Genomic DNA, 18,108 nt, shown 5'->3' on the forward strand with positions numbered 1-18,108 from the left:
ATATTTTGCTGTTGTTTGTTTTATGTCATTGTAGCAAAATAAAATAAAATAATGTTTTGTTGTTTTGATTCTACGTTTATAATTTGTAAAAGGCTGAAACATGTCGTAAAAGGAGATAAGAAAAACTTAAATGTATGAGTGTTTCTTTTCCTACGTTTAGGTGTTTCTTATCCTATATGAAGTGATAATTATGAAAGAAAAAATCGTCGATATCTCATGTGGAAATAATTCTAAAATTCTCAACTTAACATTAATCTTACATCACCACAAATCAATTTTTTATTTTGCTATTCCAGGATTTGTTGAAATCAGTCTTGATTGATAGATTCTTACCGTATTGCTTTGGTATAGCTAATGGCTGTTACAAGATACTAACATGCTTTAAGCTTTCGAGAATATCATAAAAAAATTTAAAAGATTGAAGATTGGTGAAGAAGGAGAGAGTTTGGTAAAGATGTTGGGGACCTGTGGTTTAATTGCAGGTCACGTATAATAAATAATAAAATATCTATTGATATGTTTCGTTAACCTTTCAGAACTAACCAAATGTTTCTTTTGCTTAAATAGGACCAACGTAGAAACCCTAAAACGACTCTGTGTCTTAGTTAATTAATTCGCTAACTGATTGATATACCAGCGGCTTTCTAAACTTTATAACAAAAATAATTTGACAGTTCGTCGCATCTTATTTGGTCAGATGTTTGGTCTCAAAGCACATCACTTATTACTTTATCTCTTGTCTACAGCGATTAGTGCAAATATAGTTATATTTAAAAAAAATTAATATAAACATGAATTTGTATTCATCAGGCTTTCTGTTTTCAAAATATGTCCCACATCGTAAAAACCTAAGAAAATTCAAAATTATTGTGAATTATAAATAAGAGATGGAATAAAGTGAAACCCCTGAAAAAGATGGGATTGCTTGCAAAACTGTTTATAGGTTGTTTTTAAGGATTGATTGGAAATATAGCTTAAATTCCAATCAACTAATCGATTAAATCCTAGGTAAGTCATAATTAAATTGTTTTAAAGCTCACGTGCACGTGTGGATCGCAGTAACAAGACCAGAATCAAATTACTGGTGAAGTTTAGTAGGAAAATAGGTAGAGTTAGTTGGGAAGAAAGTCAATACAATCTATCATTTTTATAAGCAAAAACTATACTCTATCAAGCAAACCGGATCCTGATTACACTGAACCGATCTTTTAACAAGTTGGTTTATCAGGGATCAAAATGGGAAATAAGGATGCTATGAACCAATGAGATAATAATAATCAATGAGCTTTGTTATTTTCATCACTACGAATTACAATCTGAATGTAGCGTCGTTGAACATGTGAAGTACAATCGAAAGGAAACTAATATGCACAGAACTAGCACATGATCCTGAAATAGCTTAAGAACTAATATACACAGAACTAGCACATGATCCATATATATCACCTAAGCACGCAAGTAGACATATCTTGAAATGGTGAATTTTGAACTCCGGGTACTTATCACCTTTGTAACCTCGGTTTACCACTCGCCACAATCGTGTGGTTAGATTTTCTTTATTTTTCAATAAACTTTGTATCGAGTCTTTTACTTCTATCAATATAAACAGATTCAATATTACGTAAAACATATTCAAAAGGCTTGGTCTCCTTTTAGTTTCCGAGTCATAAAATCCTTAATGGCTTGGTTTCAGATTCAATATTACGTAAAACGTATTCAAAAGGCTTGGTCTCCTTTTAGTTTCCGAGTCATAAAATCCTTAATGGCTTGGTTTCAGATTCAATAATTTACGTATGCTACATGCTTGGTGCAGCTCCGCCTGCCGGTGGTGGTGCAACTCCCCCTGCAGCTGGTGGTGCAGCTTCCGCTGCCGGTGGTGCAGCTTCCGCTGCCGCTGGTGCAGCTTCGGCTGCCGGGGGTGCCGCTCCGCCTGCCGGTGGTGCAGCTCCGCCTGCCGGTGGTGCAGCTCCGCCTGCCGGTATACCTTTGAACCAAGGTTGTTTTTGTAACCATTTTAAAATGTCTCTGAATGATCCTGAAAATGTTTTTCCTCCCCAGAATCCCCAATATCCACCTGAAAACTTTAGCAATTTCAATGTTCTTTGGGCGGACAGAGCCAACCGAGTTCCTTCCGCAGTCCTATCACACACACACAGGTTTTAAGAGAACTAATTAATCTGTTAATTTATTAAAAGAGGTAATAGCAACAATATGTGTTAAAAACAACAACAACAACAATAAAGTGCAGCTAAAAAGGAAAGAAAGATGTAGAATTTAAAAAGAATCGTGGACAAAAGAAAGAGAATTAAACAAGTTAGCTAATATTGTCGAAATGTTTTAGAAAGATATATGTTGGGTGGAGATCGAGCTGATCGAACTCAAAAATTGAGAAATGACAAGCTGCGATCGCCTTTAGATGTCTGGCTTCTATATTTGTACTTGCATTTGTACGTATAATATCATATGAGCAAAACATACTGAGTTATCATCAAAAGAGTTTCTTTAGAATTACTTAATGAGCCCTATGATGAGGCCAATGGCAGTCAGTGCGAGAGTGGCACCGGCCGTGAACCCAGTGGCTAGGAGGGTAGTGGCTATAGTCGCGGGTACGAGAATCGGACTGAATATGATGAAAAGCGGTGCGGATACAACTAATGCCACGGCCGAAACGGCGAGTGTTAGACCGGCAAAGGCTAAGAAGACTACGGAGGCCACAGAAGCAATAGTAACCTTATTAGCGTCCCACAATGGGATGAGAAAAGAGAACATTTCGAGAAAAATGTTGAATTTGGATAACTGAGAATGATATTCGCTTTGACAGAGTTCCCCACTCATACTTCAGATCTTATGGAGTTGTGTAGTGCACAACGACGTGAGTAAATAGAGATCTATCATCTATGTTACATCACGTCACGCCACATGCCCTTCTTTTTGTGTGTAATGTGGGTTGTCATGTTTTCTAGCCTTTTTTTCTTGCTTGTTAAAGCTCACACATTAATTGTCGTGTTGCAGTTAATATCCATGGTTGAACACACACTAAACTTGGGAAGATATCCGAGGAGAGGCAATTCTTTGCAAAAGTTCGCGAGATCTAGCTATCATATTTGCTATTCCAACCACGTTTGAAATAACAGTTTGATACTGTCGATCACACTCAATGTCTAACGAGGAGAGCATGAGATAAAAAGTAACAATTTCGTCAGCAAATGAGTGCTATTTTTTCTTTTAATAAATGAGTTTGGATTTTTTTTTATCATCATTAGGTACTATATTTAAATATTTTTTTTTAAAAAAATTGCTATTTTAGATATTTTGCTTATTTATAGAGAAATATTAGCGGTGAGATCAGAATTTAAAATTTATAATAATTAGAATTTTTGTTGATAAATGAGTGATATTTCAAAAAATTTATCATTCAATGCTATTTTAAGATAAGTTTTTTTTTATATATATTTTTTTAAGAAAACATGGCGCCTTTATACTGTTGTTGTTTTGTTTTATTTTGTAGCAAGCTGCTATACTCCAATTCGACGAGGTGGCTTCACCGTTGTTACTGGAGGATCTACATACAGAGGAGAGAGAAGCAGTTGTGGAAGTTGTGATGTGTATGTCAAATGCATTGAGAGTAAGAGATTGGTATGAGGCTCCAACAACGAATAAAACGCAGACGGAGAGAGGAACAACCGGAGTGGAGGGAATGAAAACAGATAGGTTCAGTGTAACGGCCCGGTTCCTGGCCCATAAAAATTTCCCAAAGAATATGGGCTTCTCTACGGCCCATTTAGCAAAACCCTAGGGCTTCCCCTTCCCTTTACTATAAAAAGAGATGCAGTCTCCCTTTTTGCCTCATCACAAATCTGAAGCGAAGCTCTGCAGAGAATTCCCGGAGGTCGAAAACCCTAGCCGTCGAGCTCTCTCTCCTTCTCTCCTGCGCCGTCTCTCTCTCCTCTCTCTCTCCCGCGCGTCGCTCTCTCTCTCTCCCGCGCGTCGCTCTCTCTCTCTCCTCGCCGTCGCACGCTCTCTCTCTCTCCCTCTCGCCGGCGCCGTGAAGTGGTGGTGCTGACCAGATCTCAACCTTCTCAAATCCTCGTTTCCAGATCCAGATCCAGATCTAAGACTAAGGTGGAGTGTTTCGAACCCAACCTTCTTTCATGGTTCTGTATACTCCTTTATGTTGGAGTTAGGCTTGATTAGACCCTGATTGGGAGTTAGGTTGATAGGACATGGTATTGCTAGGATGATAGATGAATGAATCATGATGCATAAGAACCCTCATACTGATAAATGGGACTTGATGAACTGAATTGAATTGTCGTGGTAATGATTGATTGGTAGTTGATACTTGTATGTTTGGTTGTGTTGTCCCATGTGTTGTTGTGATTGAAGTTAGGATGCTAGAGAGGAACAAATGCTAGGATGATAGATGAGCAATGATTATAAACGTTATTGAAGTAGAACTTGAATGCGATGTGTATTGTGTGTGACACCGATAACGGGTGGCGTCTAGTGATTTAGTCCAAGTTCAAGTATGAATGAAAAGGGAAAGTAATTGGGAATGGGGAGGATTAAGTGAAAACGATAAGGAAGTGAAATGATAAGTAAAAGTATGAAAGAAGGATGTTAAGGTTAAGCATGGGTGGGAAAGCATATAGAGAGTCTAAGGTTTGTAGGTGGGGTAAGTAGTCCACGCTAGGTATCCATAGGAGATGTGGCGAATCCACATGAATATGGAAGCACCCATAGGAGATGTGGCGAATCCACATGAATATGGGGTAGAAGCCTAGTGGGGGGCTACCCACTGAGGAAAAGAGGAAAAGAGGAAAAGAGGAAAAGATGAAAAGTTGAAAAGGATGTGCATTGTAGGGTTTTAGCTCATGGTCGGGTAACGGGGAGTTAAAGGTGTCATAGGGTCGGGTCGGACGGACAAGAGGAGTCGGTTAAGTCTAGGGTTTGACGTGTGTGGCAATGAGTGAGATCATTGTATTGATTGATCGCTAGGTTGTTAGAAATGAATGGAAGTGATTGTGGAAACTGCAGATAACATTAGGAAATGATGAAAATGCATTAACTGATTGTAGTGGCTAGTCAGTCCTAGTTCCCGCATGGAGTAGTATAGAGTGTCATGCGGGCAGGCTGGTCTAGAACCACTTCACTGAGTAACTTGTTGCTCACCCCTCCATTTCCATTTTTCCTGTGCGCAGGACTGTAAGTAGAAGTATATGGATGTGGGTATGACGGTATTTCAAAGAAGGTTATGCGCTCGTCTCTCGGGACCAGTAACGGGACACGTAGGGTTGTCTAGATGAGTAGACACGTGTCCATAACGCCCCTTCGATAACCCCGGTCGGACTCCGGGGGATCGGGCTGTTACAATTGGTATCAGAGCGGGTTAAGATCCCTTAGTTCCGTCCTAAGGGATCGGCATTTCCGACGTTTTAAAAAAAAAAAAAAAAAAAAAAAAAAAAAAATTAATATATATATATTTCAATATATTTCGTCTTCAAAAAAAAAAAAAAAAAAAAATTGCAATATTACTAAGTATTTTCGGATTGTGAAAGATTAATTGAAAATCCCACTATATCCATACTTCTATTATGGTTCTGATTGAAATTTTATTGCAGGATGTTTTCGCTTGACCATTACGAGTGGAGGATGCCGCGTATGCACTACGGACGGAGGAACACCAGGGAGTATGCCCAAAGGCGTCACTATGACAGGGAGGGTAACTTGGTGCTACCCATGTTTCCGGATCCTGAAGAACAGTACAGGGAGTTCCCATTCAGGTACCCGCACGAGCAGACTGTGAGGCATAAGGTGTTGATGCCTCATTTCCAGAGGATGGCTATGGAGACACGCCTACTGCAGGGCAATGCGAGGTTCCAGCTTGCAACCGAAGAGGGACCCCCGAGGAAGCGTGGCCGTCCCTGCAAGACGCCAAGTGCAGCAGGGGGAACCCCAAGGGCGTTCACCGGGAAGTGCCAGTGTGGAGTGCTGAGCAAGAATGCTCAGGAGGACCGATCAGTCGCTGGATACACGGAGGACTTCATCAACCAAGCCAAGCTGTGCAAACCGAAGAATGCAGAGACGTGGTGCATATGGTATAAGAACGGGCTACGCCAGGAGCTCCAGGCGCAGCTGAGGGGTGTTTTGGAGCCCTTGGAGTTCGCGTTAGTGAGGCGGATGGCAGGTTTCGCCATGGAGGCAGAAGAGAAGATTGCAGCCGATGAGGCCGCTCTCTCGAGCATGGAAGGAGGAAACCCGGGTGGGGACGTCGATGGCCATGAGGTGCCGGTAGGGACACCCGCTAAGGGAAAGCGGGGGCGTCCGCGAAAACCACCTGCAGTAACATGTGATTGTGACGTACTGGTCCAGATGGTTCAGAAGCCACGCAAGGTGAGAGATTACCTGGAGGAGTTCTTGGATACGGCCAAGATGTGTCAACCGAAGCCAGCTGAGGAGTGGTGTCATCTGTTTAGGGCCGGGCTACGTGGGGATATTCGTGAAGAACTCGTGGGAGTCCTGGAGCCTCTGGAATTTGCACTGGTGAGAAGGATGGCTAACCAAGCACTGCATGCGGAGGAGTGGTTGGCGGGAAAGGAGGCGGAGGCCGAGGAGGACCGCGTCGCAGAGGGCGATGAAGACCTGGGATCCGAGTCCCGCTGCCCCTCGCCATGTCAATGTGGCTAGACGAGATCCTAGAGACGATTCGTAGGAGTAGGACACGTGTTTCGCTATTGGTTTTATTTCATTTATTGGTTATTGGAGTTGGTGTTCCTTCCCTTATTTACGACATTCTGTATTGTGCAGATGTGCTGGGTTTTCTTTTACAAACTATTGTAGTCCTACTCCTTTTATTATTTATGACATTCCTTCGTTGGTTTTAAAGATCCCAGTAGAGTTATCGTGTCATGTATGCCTCCCTTGATTGTTGTGTGAATGTGTGAATCCATTTTGGTAACGAACGAGTGGTCTGAAAGATGTGGGCTTTGGAATTCGGGGACGAATTCCGATTAACGGGGGAGGATTGTAACGGCCCGGTTCCTGGCCCATAAAAATTTCCCAAAGAATATGGGCTTCTCTACGGCCCATTTAGCAAAACCCTAGGGCTTCCCCTTCCCTTTACTATAAAAAGAGATGCAGTCTCCCTTTTTGCCTCATCACAAATCTGAAGCGAAGCTCTGCAGAGAATTCCCGGAGGTCGAAAACCCTAGCCGTCGAGCTCTCTCTCCTTCTCTCCTGCGCCGTCTCTCTCTCCTCTCTCTCTCCCGCGCGTCGCTCTCTCTCTCTCCCGCGCGTCGCTCTCTCTCTCTCCTCGCCGTCGCACGCTCTCTCTCTCTCCCTCTCGCCGGCGCCGTGAAGTGGTGGTGCTGACCAGATCTCAACCTTCTCAAATCCTCGTTTCCAGATCCAGATCCAGATCTAAGACTAAGGTGGAGTGTTTCGAACCCAACCTTCTTTCATGGTTCTGTATACTCCTTTATGTTGGAGTTAGGCTTGATTAGACCCTGATTGGGAGTTAGGTTGATAGGACATGGTATTGCTAGGATGATAGATGAATGAATCATGATGCATAAGAACCCTCATACTGATAAATGGGACTTGATGAACTGAATTGAATTGTCGTGGTAATGATTGATTGGTAGTTGATACTTGTATGTTTGGTTGTGTTGTCCCATGTGTTGTTGTGATTGAAGTTAGGATGCTAGAGAGGAACAAATGCTAGGATGATAGATGAGCAATGATTATAAACGTTATTGAAGTAGAACTTGAATGCGATGTGTATTGTGTGTGACACCGATAACGGGTGGCGTCTAGTGATTTAGTCCAAGTTCAAGTATGAATGAAAAGGGAAAGTAATTGGGAATGGGGAGGATTAAGTGAAAACGATAAGGAAGTGAAATGATAAGTAAAAGTATGAAAGAAGGATGTTAAGGTTAAGCATGGGTGGGAAAGCATATAGAGAGTCTAAGGTTTGTAGGTGGGGTAAGTAGTCCACGCTAGGTATCCATAGGAGATGTGGCGAATCCACATGAATATGGAAGCACCCATAGGAGATGTGGCGAATCCACATGAATATGGGGTAGAAGCCTAGTGGGGGGCTACCCACTGAGGAAAAGAGGAAAAGAGGAAAAGAGGAAAAGATGAAAAGTTGAAAAGGATGTGCATTGTAGGGTTTTAGCTCATGGTCGGGTAACGGGGAGTTAAAGGTGTCATAGGGTCGGGTCGGACGGACAAGAGGAGTCGGTTAAGTCTAGGGTTTGACGTGTGTGGCAATGAGTGAGATCATTGTATTGATTGATCGCTAGGTTGTTAGAAATGAATGGAAGTGATTGTGGAAACTGCAGATAACATTAGGAAATGATGAAAATGCATTAACTGATTGTAGTGGCTAGTCAGTCCTAGTTCCCGCATGGAGTAGTATAGAGTGTCATGCGGGCAGGCTGGTCTAGAACCACTTCACTGAGTAACTTGTTGCTCACCCCTCCATTTCCATTTTTCCTGTGCGCAGGACTGTAAGTAGAAGTATATGGATGTGGGTATGACGGTATTTCAAAGAAGGTTATGCGCTCGTCTCTCGGGACCAGTAACGGGACACGTAGGGTTGTCTAGATGAGTAGACACGTGTCCATAACGCCCCTTCGATAACCCCGGTCGGACTCCGGGGGATCGGGCTGTTACATTCAGGCATTCACTTGGAGAAAGAGAGGAGATGTAAGTCCCATCTTCACCTGAGTTTATGCTTTAAATGCATGGTTTACTACGGCTTGGGGAGACATTACTTAAAGACTGTGACAAAACATTGAATCAAAAATCCAGGGTTTTGATGCGTTACACTTTTCAGATCACTTTCCACTCCATTTGGAGAGAACGAAACGATAGATGTCACAGAGAAACACCCATGGTCGTAGGCTCTTTGGTCAAGATGATAGACAGAGGGATCCGGAACTGGTGCTTAATGGTCTCTGCAACGGGTCATCGGCACTACTCTACTGCAACCCTGGCTGGCGTCAAGGATGTAAAGGATGTAGGCTTTATTTGTTTCAAACCTTTGATCTTTCGATTTCTATAAATTAGTTAGATCAAATCAGTTACATTTGATGTACAAAAGTTAGTTTTTAAAAAAATAAATTTTACAAATATTCAAAAAAAAAAGATAATTATTTGACTTTACAAGTAGTAATCTTGGTTTGACACTTTCATTGAGGATCTCTAGCAGAGTTTCTCATGAGTAAAATGTTGAAAAAAATAAGAAAAATAGAGAGATGGTACCTAGAAGAAGAAGACACTCTTTTCAATTGTTTAGAAACTCAAATAACACATGTCTAATTTTTATTAGTTTTTTTTTTTTAAATATTTTTTGAGAGACTCATATAGTCTCTTATCATTGTGGATGAGTAGTTTTTTTTTTTTTGGTAGGAATATGGGAGAGTGACTCCCAATTTATTTAAAAAAGAAATCCAAACTTCAGTTTACAAGACGAGTTTGTCGTGGCCTCAACGGTCCAGCAACATCCTCATGAACTAAAACAGCGACCTCAATCGGTGCCACAACAAAACTATGAAAACCAAACGGAAGAGTAAATGCAAGGTTAGCCAAACCATCAGCTAAGCGGTTTGCTTCCCTATATACATGAACAAATCGGACTAGCCAGTCCCTTGTCAAGAAGCCATGGCACAAGCGTACCAGGAAAGACAGCGGATGAGTGTCCCCAATCCCTATCGTAAGAAACTCCATCACCATCATAGAATCGACCTCTACCTCCAGCCTTCTCACCCCTTTCTCCCAAGCAACCACTAAACCATAGTACACACCCCATAACTCCGCTAATGGTGCCGTACAGCTACCTATATTAATCGCAAAACCGCCACACCACTCGCCTTCTCCGTTTCGCAGTGCTCCCCCTGCAGCCGCCGGCCCCGGGTTCCCATGTGATGCCCCGTCCGTGTTCAGTTTCATCCACCCCACACCAGGTGGCTTCCATCCCACCATTATCTCAACCATATGCCTCTCCTTTATGTGAGCATTCTCTGTTCTATTTGCTGTTATAACTCCCTTAGCCAAATCACGTAAGAACTTGACTCTATCTCTCCACAGTCGGGTATCACCAAATACATTTCCACATCTCCACTTCCATCCCCACCATAGAGTCAAAGCGAATGTGGTAGCCCACGGAACACCACCACCTGCATTGTTATCACATAGGTTCTTATATAACCATTCCAGTAACGGCATTCTGAAGAAAGCCTCCCTTTTCATTCTCGGAACAAATCTCTCCCATATACCTTTTATCGCAGGACAATCACGTAACACATGTATTATAGTCTCAATTCCTCCTCTGCAAACCTGGCATAAGTCAGTCCCACTCAGGTGCCTTCGATGTCTCTCTGCATTTGTCATGATTGCTTGGTTTGCCACTAGCCAGAGGAACATTCGAACTCTCTCAGGTGCTACAACGCGCCACATAGATCGAAAGAAACTCCCCATCTGCGGTCTTGGATTTTCATCTCTTGTAAACAAGGTGTATGCAGACTTCACCGTAAACTGCCCATTCGGAGTCTGCCCCCATGCCAAACGATCCTTTGCTCCAGTAACAGTATCCACTACTACTGCCATAAGCTCTAGTCTTCTCTTTGCTGTTACAAACGGGGTAATTCTATCAAAATCCCAACCTCCACTGTTATAGTTTTTTTGGATGAGTAGTTAGGTGGGTACATAAATTCAAGAGAGATTTTTTTTTGGTTTAAAGAGAAAATCCACTGTTATAGTTTATGACAGAAAAATAATTATTTCCAGGTTAAAGTTGTATTATGTAAGTTTTTTTGAAAATGGTATTAATATTTTATTTTTTTAGTAAAAAGTAAAAGAAAAAAAAAAGGAGAAGATGGGGTCAGCAAAATCCCAAAGAAAGTTACATTTTGTCACACTACATGACGTTGAGAGAACCCGCCGGAGCAAGCGGATAAACTCTCCGGCACTTTTAAATGAGGCTAGAGAGAGAGAAGAAGGTTGGTAATGGAGAAACGATCAAGAGAATTTAAAACCCATAACCTCTCTATCTCTCTCTCTCCTCCCGCTGTCAAACACCATTAAATCCCCCCATCAGTATCAGTTACGCAATTTCTCAAGGGGAGACAGGTAAGGAGAGAGAGAGATTTTGGAATGTGTAATGAATGTAAAAGGAGCGAAAGGTGGGAGTGATGAAAGCACTAATGGCTAAATGGCTGCTTATGATAGGCTCGAGAACAAAGACCCGGAGACAGAGATTTATTACTCTCTCTCTCTCTCTCTTTTGCTCCTCCCTCCTCCCATTATCTTTTTTTTTTCAGATTCTCTTCCGTTACATTTCTCTTTTGTTCAAAGTTTGAAACTTTGTTCCCTCTTTTTCTCTTTGTTGTTTTAATGACAGACAGTTGTGTGATGGTCCAGAGTTAGCTACTTCACTTGTTTTGGTTTAAAGGGTAGAGGAAACTGTTTCTTTGTCCACAAACACATTATACTTTGAATAAAGATGGAGTTTCTCGGCGACAGCTCTGAAACGGACAAGAAGACGATGAAGAAGAAGCGTTTCCACCGCCACACACCTCACCAGATCCAACGCCTTGAATCGTAATTCTCTCTCTTTCCTCTACTCATTTGTTTTCTCCAGCTCTCTCTTTCTGTTCTCTTATGGTTTTTGCTTGCAGAGCTTTCAATGAGTGTCAACACCCAGATGAGAAACAGAGAATGCAACTTAGTAGAGAATTGGGTCTAGCTCCAAGACAGATAAAGTTTTGGTTTCAGAACCGAAGAACACAAAAGAAGGTTTTTCAACTTTTAACTTCCTCTCTTACTCGCTTTGTCTCTCCTCTTCATCGTTTCTTGTTTGCAGGCACAACACGAGAGAGCTGATAACTGTGCACTCAAGGAAGAGAACGATAGGATTCGTTGCGAAAACATTGCTATCAGAGAAGCTCTCAAACACACAATCTGCCCCACCTGTGGTGACGCTCCTTCTCATGAAGACTCTTACTTCGATGAACAGAAGCTCCGAATCGAAAATGCACACCTTAGAGAAGAGGTTCTAGCTAAAAAAAAAAACCTTTTGAGTCATGCATTGTGGTTGATCTTAGTGCTTAAACTCCACTAACATCTTTTTATTTGGGCAGCTCGAAAGGGTTTCAAGCATTGCAGCTAAGTTCATGGGGAGACCACTTTCTCATCTCCCACCACTACTAAATCAGATGCCATTCCACAGTGGTGGTCTTTCGCTTGATTTTGATCTTATTCCTGGAAGTGGTTCTTCAATGGCTGCTCCTACTTTACCATCTCAGCCAAACTTGGTTTTATCAGATATCGATAAATCTCTGATGACAAACGTTGCTGTGACCGCTATGGAAGAGTTGCTTAGGCTTACGCAAACAAACGAGCCTCTGTGGATTAAAAATGATGGAGCAAGAGACGTTCTCAACCTCGAAAGCTATGAGAATATGTTCCCAAGAGCAAGTAGCCGTGGAGGAAAGAACCATAACTCTCGAGTGGAAGCAAGTAGATCTTCTGGCATTGTTTTTATTAATGCTATTACACTTGTGGACATGCTCATGGACTCTGTGAGTAACAACCAACCTAACCTGTAGATTTTACTCAGTTGGTTTTTTTCTCATATAGTTTAATTTTTCAGGTTAAATCTGCAGAGCTTTTTCCCTCAGTCGTTGCATCATCTAAAACTCTCGCAGTGGTTTCATCTGGATTGCGTGGAAACCACGGAGATGCTTTGCATTTGGTAAAAAAAACAAAGCACTTGATCATTGTTTGTGTGTGAAGCTTTTGATTAACTTTGCTATTGGCTTGTGTTTAGATGCTTGAAGAGCTTCAAATGCTTTCGCCATTGGTTCCAACACGTGAGTTCAGTTTGCTAAGATATTGTCAGCAAATCGAACATGGAACTTGGGCTATTGTTAATGTCTCCTACGAGCTTCCTCAGTTTATGTCTCATTCTCGGCCGTATCGTTTTCCTTCTGGTTGCTTGATTCAAGACATGTCCAATGGCTACTGCAAGGTTTGTGTGTAAACTAATCTGTTTGTTTCTTTTTTTTATTAGCATCTCTGATCATTATACAATAACAGGTTACTTGGGTTGAACATGTTGAAATCTCGGAGCAAGAGCCTATTCATGAGATGTTTAAAGATAGTGTCCGTGAAGGGTTAGCTTTTGGAGCTGAACGTTGGATCGCTACTCTCCAAAGAATGTGCGAGAGATTCGCGGCTCTTATGGAACCCGCAACATCCTCAATGATTCCATCCCCGGAAGGGAAGAGAAGTATAATGAAACTTGCTCAAAGAATGGTTAGCAACTTCTGCTTGAGCGTTGGCACATCTAACAACACTCGATCAACGGTTGTGTCGGGAATGAATGAGTTTGGTATCCGTGTGACTTCGTACAAGAGCCATCACGAACCAAACGGAATGGTTCTGTGTGCAGCCACCAGCTTCTGGCTCCCAGTTTCTCCACTTATCGTATTCAATTTCCTCAAAGATGAAAGAACTCGTCCTCAGGTACTACTACTACTACTACTACTACTACACGCGTTATAGATTTTTAAATGTTTTGGTTTTTTATAGTGGGACGTTCTCTTGAATGGAAGTTCAGTTCAAGAAGTAGCTCATATCGCAAACGGTTCACATCCAGGAAACTGCATTTCTGTTCTTCGTGTAAGTTACTTATACACATGTTCGGTTCTTGAGATTATTGATTGTTAAATTTTGACCTTTTATTTCATTAGGGGTTCAATGCATCATCATCACAGAACAACATGCTGATTCTACAAGAAAGCTGCGTAGACTCATCAGGCTCGCTTGTGGTTTACACTCCATTGGATTTACCAGCACTGAACATGGCGATGAGCGGTCAAGACACATCTTATATTCCCATTTTACCCTCGGGTTTTGCAATTTCACCAGATGGAAGCAGGAGTAGCCAGATCCCAGAGCTTAAAGTTGAAGGAGGAAGTGGAGGAGGAGGTTCATTGATAACGGTTGGGTTTCAGATAATGGTGAGTAGCTTGCAGTCAGGAAAATTGAATATGGAGTCAATGGAGACAGTTAATAACCTCATCAGTTCCACTGTCCACCACATTAAAACCACCTTGAATTGTCCTTCAACTGCTTGACGACGCCATTAATAGCTCATTTTCCCCATCTGATTTCTGATAAGGGTCATTAATGATCAGAGGAGTGAAAGTTATTAAGCACTTATTCTACCTTCAGTGCCAGCAAAGAGTGTAAGAAAATCATTACTCTTCTGGTTGTCTGTCTCCTCTCTTCACTCTCTTGTTCAGATTTTGTTTCTGAAGTTTTTTTTTTTTTTTTGTGTTTTGAGAATGGTAATATTTGGTGGGAGGTGGGAGTCAAGAACGCACCATGCCTTTTATGTATGGTTCGGGCATTGACTTCTGTTTGTTTCTTTTGTCTAGTTACAAATTGTTTCTTGAATGTTGTCCATGTTTTATCTGTCACCTGTCACCGTAAATCCCTTTTTTTTACCACTGAACTATAGTTAACAATCGGTTCATCAACCTAAGATGATGTGAGGTCATGCAATAAAGCAAATGATTTGAAAATCTGAAACAAAAAAAGATCACAAACGTAACAAGCCTTGACATGATACTTCAAACGTATTTGACAATATTTTATAACTCGGAACGTTTTCATTACCTTACAGTGTTCCTGCAGCAACCGTTTCCAAGAATCGGCTATGTTTAACTTCTTATTTTGGTAAAAAAAAAAAAACAGTGTAGAACATGGAGATGCGGGTGCTATGTCTAATTTGTACTCTCAATCACCTAAAATTCCTCTGCAGATGAACAGATCCTCTCCAACGCTGCAGAAACGTCTCTTACATCTGTCAGATTCTTTCTACCCTGTCTTCTTCAGACACCTCATTGCCAGATTTGCTACTGCAATTACTGGCCACTGCTTGCATTCATTTCCTTGTTTTTCGCGCCAATCGCTACAGTTTGGTTTCAAACTTTCAATCAAATTAATAGCTGCCAACCGGAATCTGGTCCGGTTAACTGTACAACAATTTAAAGACGGAAAATAAGCGAAATGGGCCGAGACTGAAATTACTACTGTTAAAGGCCCATGGGCCTAAAATTGATAACGATCGTTTGATGAATTGAATTTAAAAAAAAGTTAGGCGACACCGATTAAGATCGCCGGCGGAGTCTCAGATCTCCGCCTAACATTCTCCGAGGATCGTAACCTTTTTAGCTACAAATCTACGCTTTTTCCCGTTGACTTTCGAAAACTGGTGGTTATAAGTCAAAATCCCTTTTCTCTCTATATCTGTCATTGAGACATTGTTCTGAACTAATATACTTCAACAATGGCGGACGCCACAGGATCCGGTACGTGAACCTTCAAGTTTCGATACATTTTAGATCGAAAAGCGACTTGATTGTGTAATCCGTTGTAGATTTTCTCGTAATTTTGAAACCAGGTTCGTTTATGTCGGAAAAAACCGCGAAGATCTTTGTCGCGGGCCACAGAGGATTGGTCGGATCCGCCATTGTCCGAAAACTCGAAAAATCCGGTTTCACAAACCTCCTCCTTAAAACCCATTCCGAGCTTGACCTCACTAACCAATCCGACGTCGAATCATTCTTCGCCACAGAGAAACCTGCTTACGTCATCCTCGGTGGGATCCACGCCAACAACACGTACCCAGCTGACTTCATCTCCGTCAATCTCCAAATCCAAACCAGCGTCATCCACTCTGCCTACACGCACGGCGTGAATAAGCTTCTCTTCCTCGGCTCCTCTTGCCAAGGCAAACGATGCTGAAGAAGTTGTGGTGTGGGGAAGTGGAACTCCGTTGAGGGAGTTTTTGCACGTGGATGATTTGGCTGATGCTTGTGTTTTCTTGATGGAGAGGTACAGTGGGTTTGAGCATGTTAATGTGGGGAGTGGTGTGGAAATGACGATCAAGGAGTTGGCTGAGTTCGTTAAGGAGGTTGTTGGGTTTGAAGGGAAGCTTGTTTGGGATTGTAGTAAGCCTGATGGATAGCTCGAAGCTTGCGGCTTTGGGGTGGACACCGAAGGTTTCTATTAGAGATGGGCTGCGTCAGACTTATGAATGGTATTTGGAGAACGTTGTGCAGAAGAAAGAGTAAAATAAAACCATTCAGGTAATTGCGTTTATTTAAACGCCAATGTTTTATGCGTCTGCGTTTTGGGTCTATGTCTCTGTATCGTATGTAACTTTTGTATTAATGGATTTCATATTACTGAGCAAATTAAGCAGACTTAATTTACTAATAAAACCAATTATGTTGAGAATATCAATAATCAAATCCCCTATTTAATACACAAACGTTCCAATGGACAGTGATTTAAGATTCACTTTCGTGTGCAAAACGCTATAGAACGCTGGAAACGATTGAACGCCATTTTAAGTTGGGCCAACAGGTGTCGCAGTTATTGGGCCAATAGGTGTCGCAGTTATTGGGCCATAACTTTATTCGAGACAGGTTAAACGATCCAACGGTGGAGATTGAGGCTTCCTTATGGAGCTTATGATATCTAAACCGTTGGATCAATAAATGAGCTTTGGCTTCGATAGCATATAGTTAAAGACGCAAAACTCTCTTGCGCCGCCCGCGTCTCTCTCTCTTCGCTTGTTATCTCTTTCCACTCTCTGTAGAAACACAGAACCCTAATCATCAAAATCTCAAGGTAAGTCCACTGCTGTTGTGTCCTTTTAACTCTCTGTGTCTTATCGTTTCAGTGTAAAAGGGTTTGTCTTGATTGTCCGATTTTAAAAAATATGTCGGGATGCAGACATCTTTTTTTTCCCTAGATTTTTTGAGATGTGTTTTATCCGTGTTTTGAGATATTAAAGACGATATTAGTATTCATATACGCATCTGTGTTTAAATTTTTTGGCGCTCTCCTTTTGATATAGTGTCATTATTTGTCTGGTGTGTGTCTACAAAAGATTCATTATGTTCTAGTAGCGTTTTAATCTCATTGATGCGGCTTAATGAGTGTGGCTTTTGTATGTTTCATACACAGATGAATCGCGAGAAGTTGATGAAGATGGCCAACACTGTCCGCACTGGCGGCAAGGGTACAGTTAGAAGGTAACTCTTTGTTTGTTTGTTTTTTTTTGTAATTTCGACATTTTTATTTCTGTTATTATATGAACCATTTTTTGATTCTTTGCATGCAGGAAGAAGAAGGCTGTGCACAAGACCAATACAACTGATGACAAGAAGCTCCAAAGCACCTTGAAGAGAATTGGTGTTAACTCCATTCCAGCTATTGAGGAAGTTAACATCTTCAAGGATGATGTTGTTATTCAGTTCACCAACCCTAAGGGTAAAATTCTTAATTTATCATTTTTATTACATGTGTAAAATACTCTTGTTATTGATAATGTTTTGTCTCCTTTAATACAGTTCAAGCTTCAGTTGGTGCAAACACATGGGTTGTTAGCGGTTCTCCTCAGACCAAAAGTACGCATCTTATTCATCTCTATTTTTTTTGTTTCTTATTCATTGCGTCTTTTGTGATTAAATATAAAACTTGTTGTTGCTTTTCTGTAGAATTGGAAGATATCCTTCCTCAGATTCTCAGCCATCTAGGTATGTGCTCCATGTAATTTGTACTTGTTTACATGTTTTTCTCCCCCTAACCCCGAAACAGTTATCCTTAAAATATGTTTTTTTCTTTGGTCTATTGCAGGACCAGACAACATGGAGAATCTGAAGAAGCTAGCAGAGCAGTTCAAGAAGCAATCTCCTGGTGGAGGTAATGTCCCAGCAACCATTCAAGAGGATGATGATGAAGACGATGATGTCCCGGAACTTGTAGCTGGGGAGACATTCGAAGCCGCTGCTGAAGAGAAAGTAGCTGCTGCTTCTTCTTAAGACAAAAAGCGAAGAGACCACAACAACAGCAACAAAAACCGCACTTATGAGTTTTACATATCATTATTAATGTTTGCTCGCTCGATCCTCTTTTTGTAGTGTTTCCTACCAGATTCTTGTTTCCCAGATAATGATTCAAGGTTTTTATCCAGTTGATCTGTTTCTCTCATGTCTCTTCACTATGTTTCATCAGATTTTC

The 18,108-nt window shown here is 41.5% G+C and overlaps 3 protein-coding genes across 4 annotated transcripts; 2 read left to right on the plus strand and 1 right to left on the minus strand.

Moving 5' to 3' along the window:
- Positions 1-119: 119 nt before the first annotated feature.
- Positions 120-18,078, plus strand: LOC103835935 (nascent polypeptide-associated complex subunit beta). 2 transcript variants are annotated; one of them, XM_009112132.3, is made up of 7 exons: positions 120-154; positions 16,614-16,713; positions 17,053-17,120; positions 17,210-17,358; positions 17,439-17,495; positions 17,586-17,624; positions 17,725-18,078. In XM_009112132.3, exons 1-7 carry the CDS (start codon positions 135-137, stop codon positions 17,907-17,909), a joined length of 618 nt encoding a protein of 205 aa, XP_009110380.2. In that variant the 5' UTR covers positions 120-134; the 3' UTR covers positions 17,910-18,078. The 2 variants fall into 2 exon arrangements, with proteins under 2 accessions (XP_009110380.2, XP_018509541.2); XM_018654025.2 differs by having other exon boundaries at positions 17,439-17,624; positions 17,725-18,065.
- Positions 1,378-2,851, minus strand: LOC103835931 (oleosin-B2-like). The gene is made up of 2 exons (XM_009112127.3): positions 2,513-2,851; positions 1,378-2,139 (listed from the first exon to the last, which is right to left on the minus strand). Exons 1-2 carry the CDS (start codon positions 2,833-2,835, stop codon positions 1,797-1,799), a joined length of 666 nt encoding a protein of 221 aa, XP_009110375.3. The 5' UTR covers positions 2,836-2,851; the 3' UTR covers positions 1,378-1,796.
- LOC103835932 (homeobox-leucine zipper protein HDG12) lies at positions 10,984-14,499 on the plus strand. The gene is made up of 9 exons (XM_009112128.3): positions 10,984-11,607; positions 11,685-11,802; positions 11,870-12,058; positions 12,147-12,587; positions 12,659-12,760; positions 12,836-13,036; positions 13,105-13,533; positions 13,600-13,689; positions 13,761-14,499. Exons 1-9 carry the CDS (start codon positions 11,510-11,512, stop codon positions 14,145-14,147), a joined length of 2,055 nt encoding a protein of 684 aa, XP_009110376.1. The 5' UTR covers positions 10,984-11,509; the 3' UTR covers positions 14,148-14,499.
- Positions 18,079-18,108: the final 30 nt, after the last annotated feature.

This window comes from Brassica rapa, chromosome A08, assembly GCF_000309985.2.
Source record: "Brassica rapa cultivar Chiifu-401-42 chromosome A08, CAAS_Brap_v3.01, whole genome shotgun sequence".
Taxonomy (NCBI): Eukaryota; Viridiplantae; Streptophyta; class Magnoliopsida; order Brassicales; family Brassicaceae; genus Brassica; species Brassica rapa.

Excerpts from the sequence above, each read along its gene's own strand:
- LOC103835932 (XM_009112128.3), top strand. The coding sequence starts at position 11,510 with ATGGAGTTTCTCGGCGACAGCTCTGAAACGGACAAGAAGACGATGAAG. Across the intron at positions 11,608-11,684 it reads CAGATCCAACGCCTTGAATC|AGCTTTCAATGAGTGTCAAC; the intron begins GTAATTCTCTCT and ends TTTTGCTTGCAG. Across the intron at positions 12,588-12,658 it reads TGGACATGCTCATGGACTCT|GTTAAATCTGCAGAGCTTTT; the intron begins GTGAGTAACAAC and ends TTAATTTTTCAG.
- LOC103835935 (XM_018654025.2), top strand. The coding sequence starts at position 135 with ATGAGTGTTTCTTTTCCTAC. Across the intron at positions 17,359-17,438 it reads TCAGTTCACCAACCCTAAGG|TTCAAGCTTCAGTTGGTGCA; the intron begins GTAAAATTCTTA and ends CCTTTAATACAG. Across the intron at positions 17,625-17,724 it reads TCAGATTCTCAGCCATCTAG|GACCAGACAACATGGAGAAT; the intron begins GTATGTGCTCCA and ends GGTCTATTGCAG.
- LOC103835931 (XM_009112127.3), bottom strand. The coding sequence starts at position 2,835 with ATGAGTGGGGAACTCTGTCAAAGCGAATATCATTCTCAGTTATCCAAA. Across the intron at positions 2,140-2,512 it reads CTCATCATAGGGCTCATTAA|GACTGCGGAAGGAACTCGGT; the intron begins GTAATTCTAAAG and ends TGTGTGTGATAG.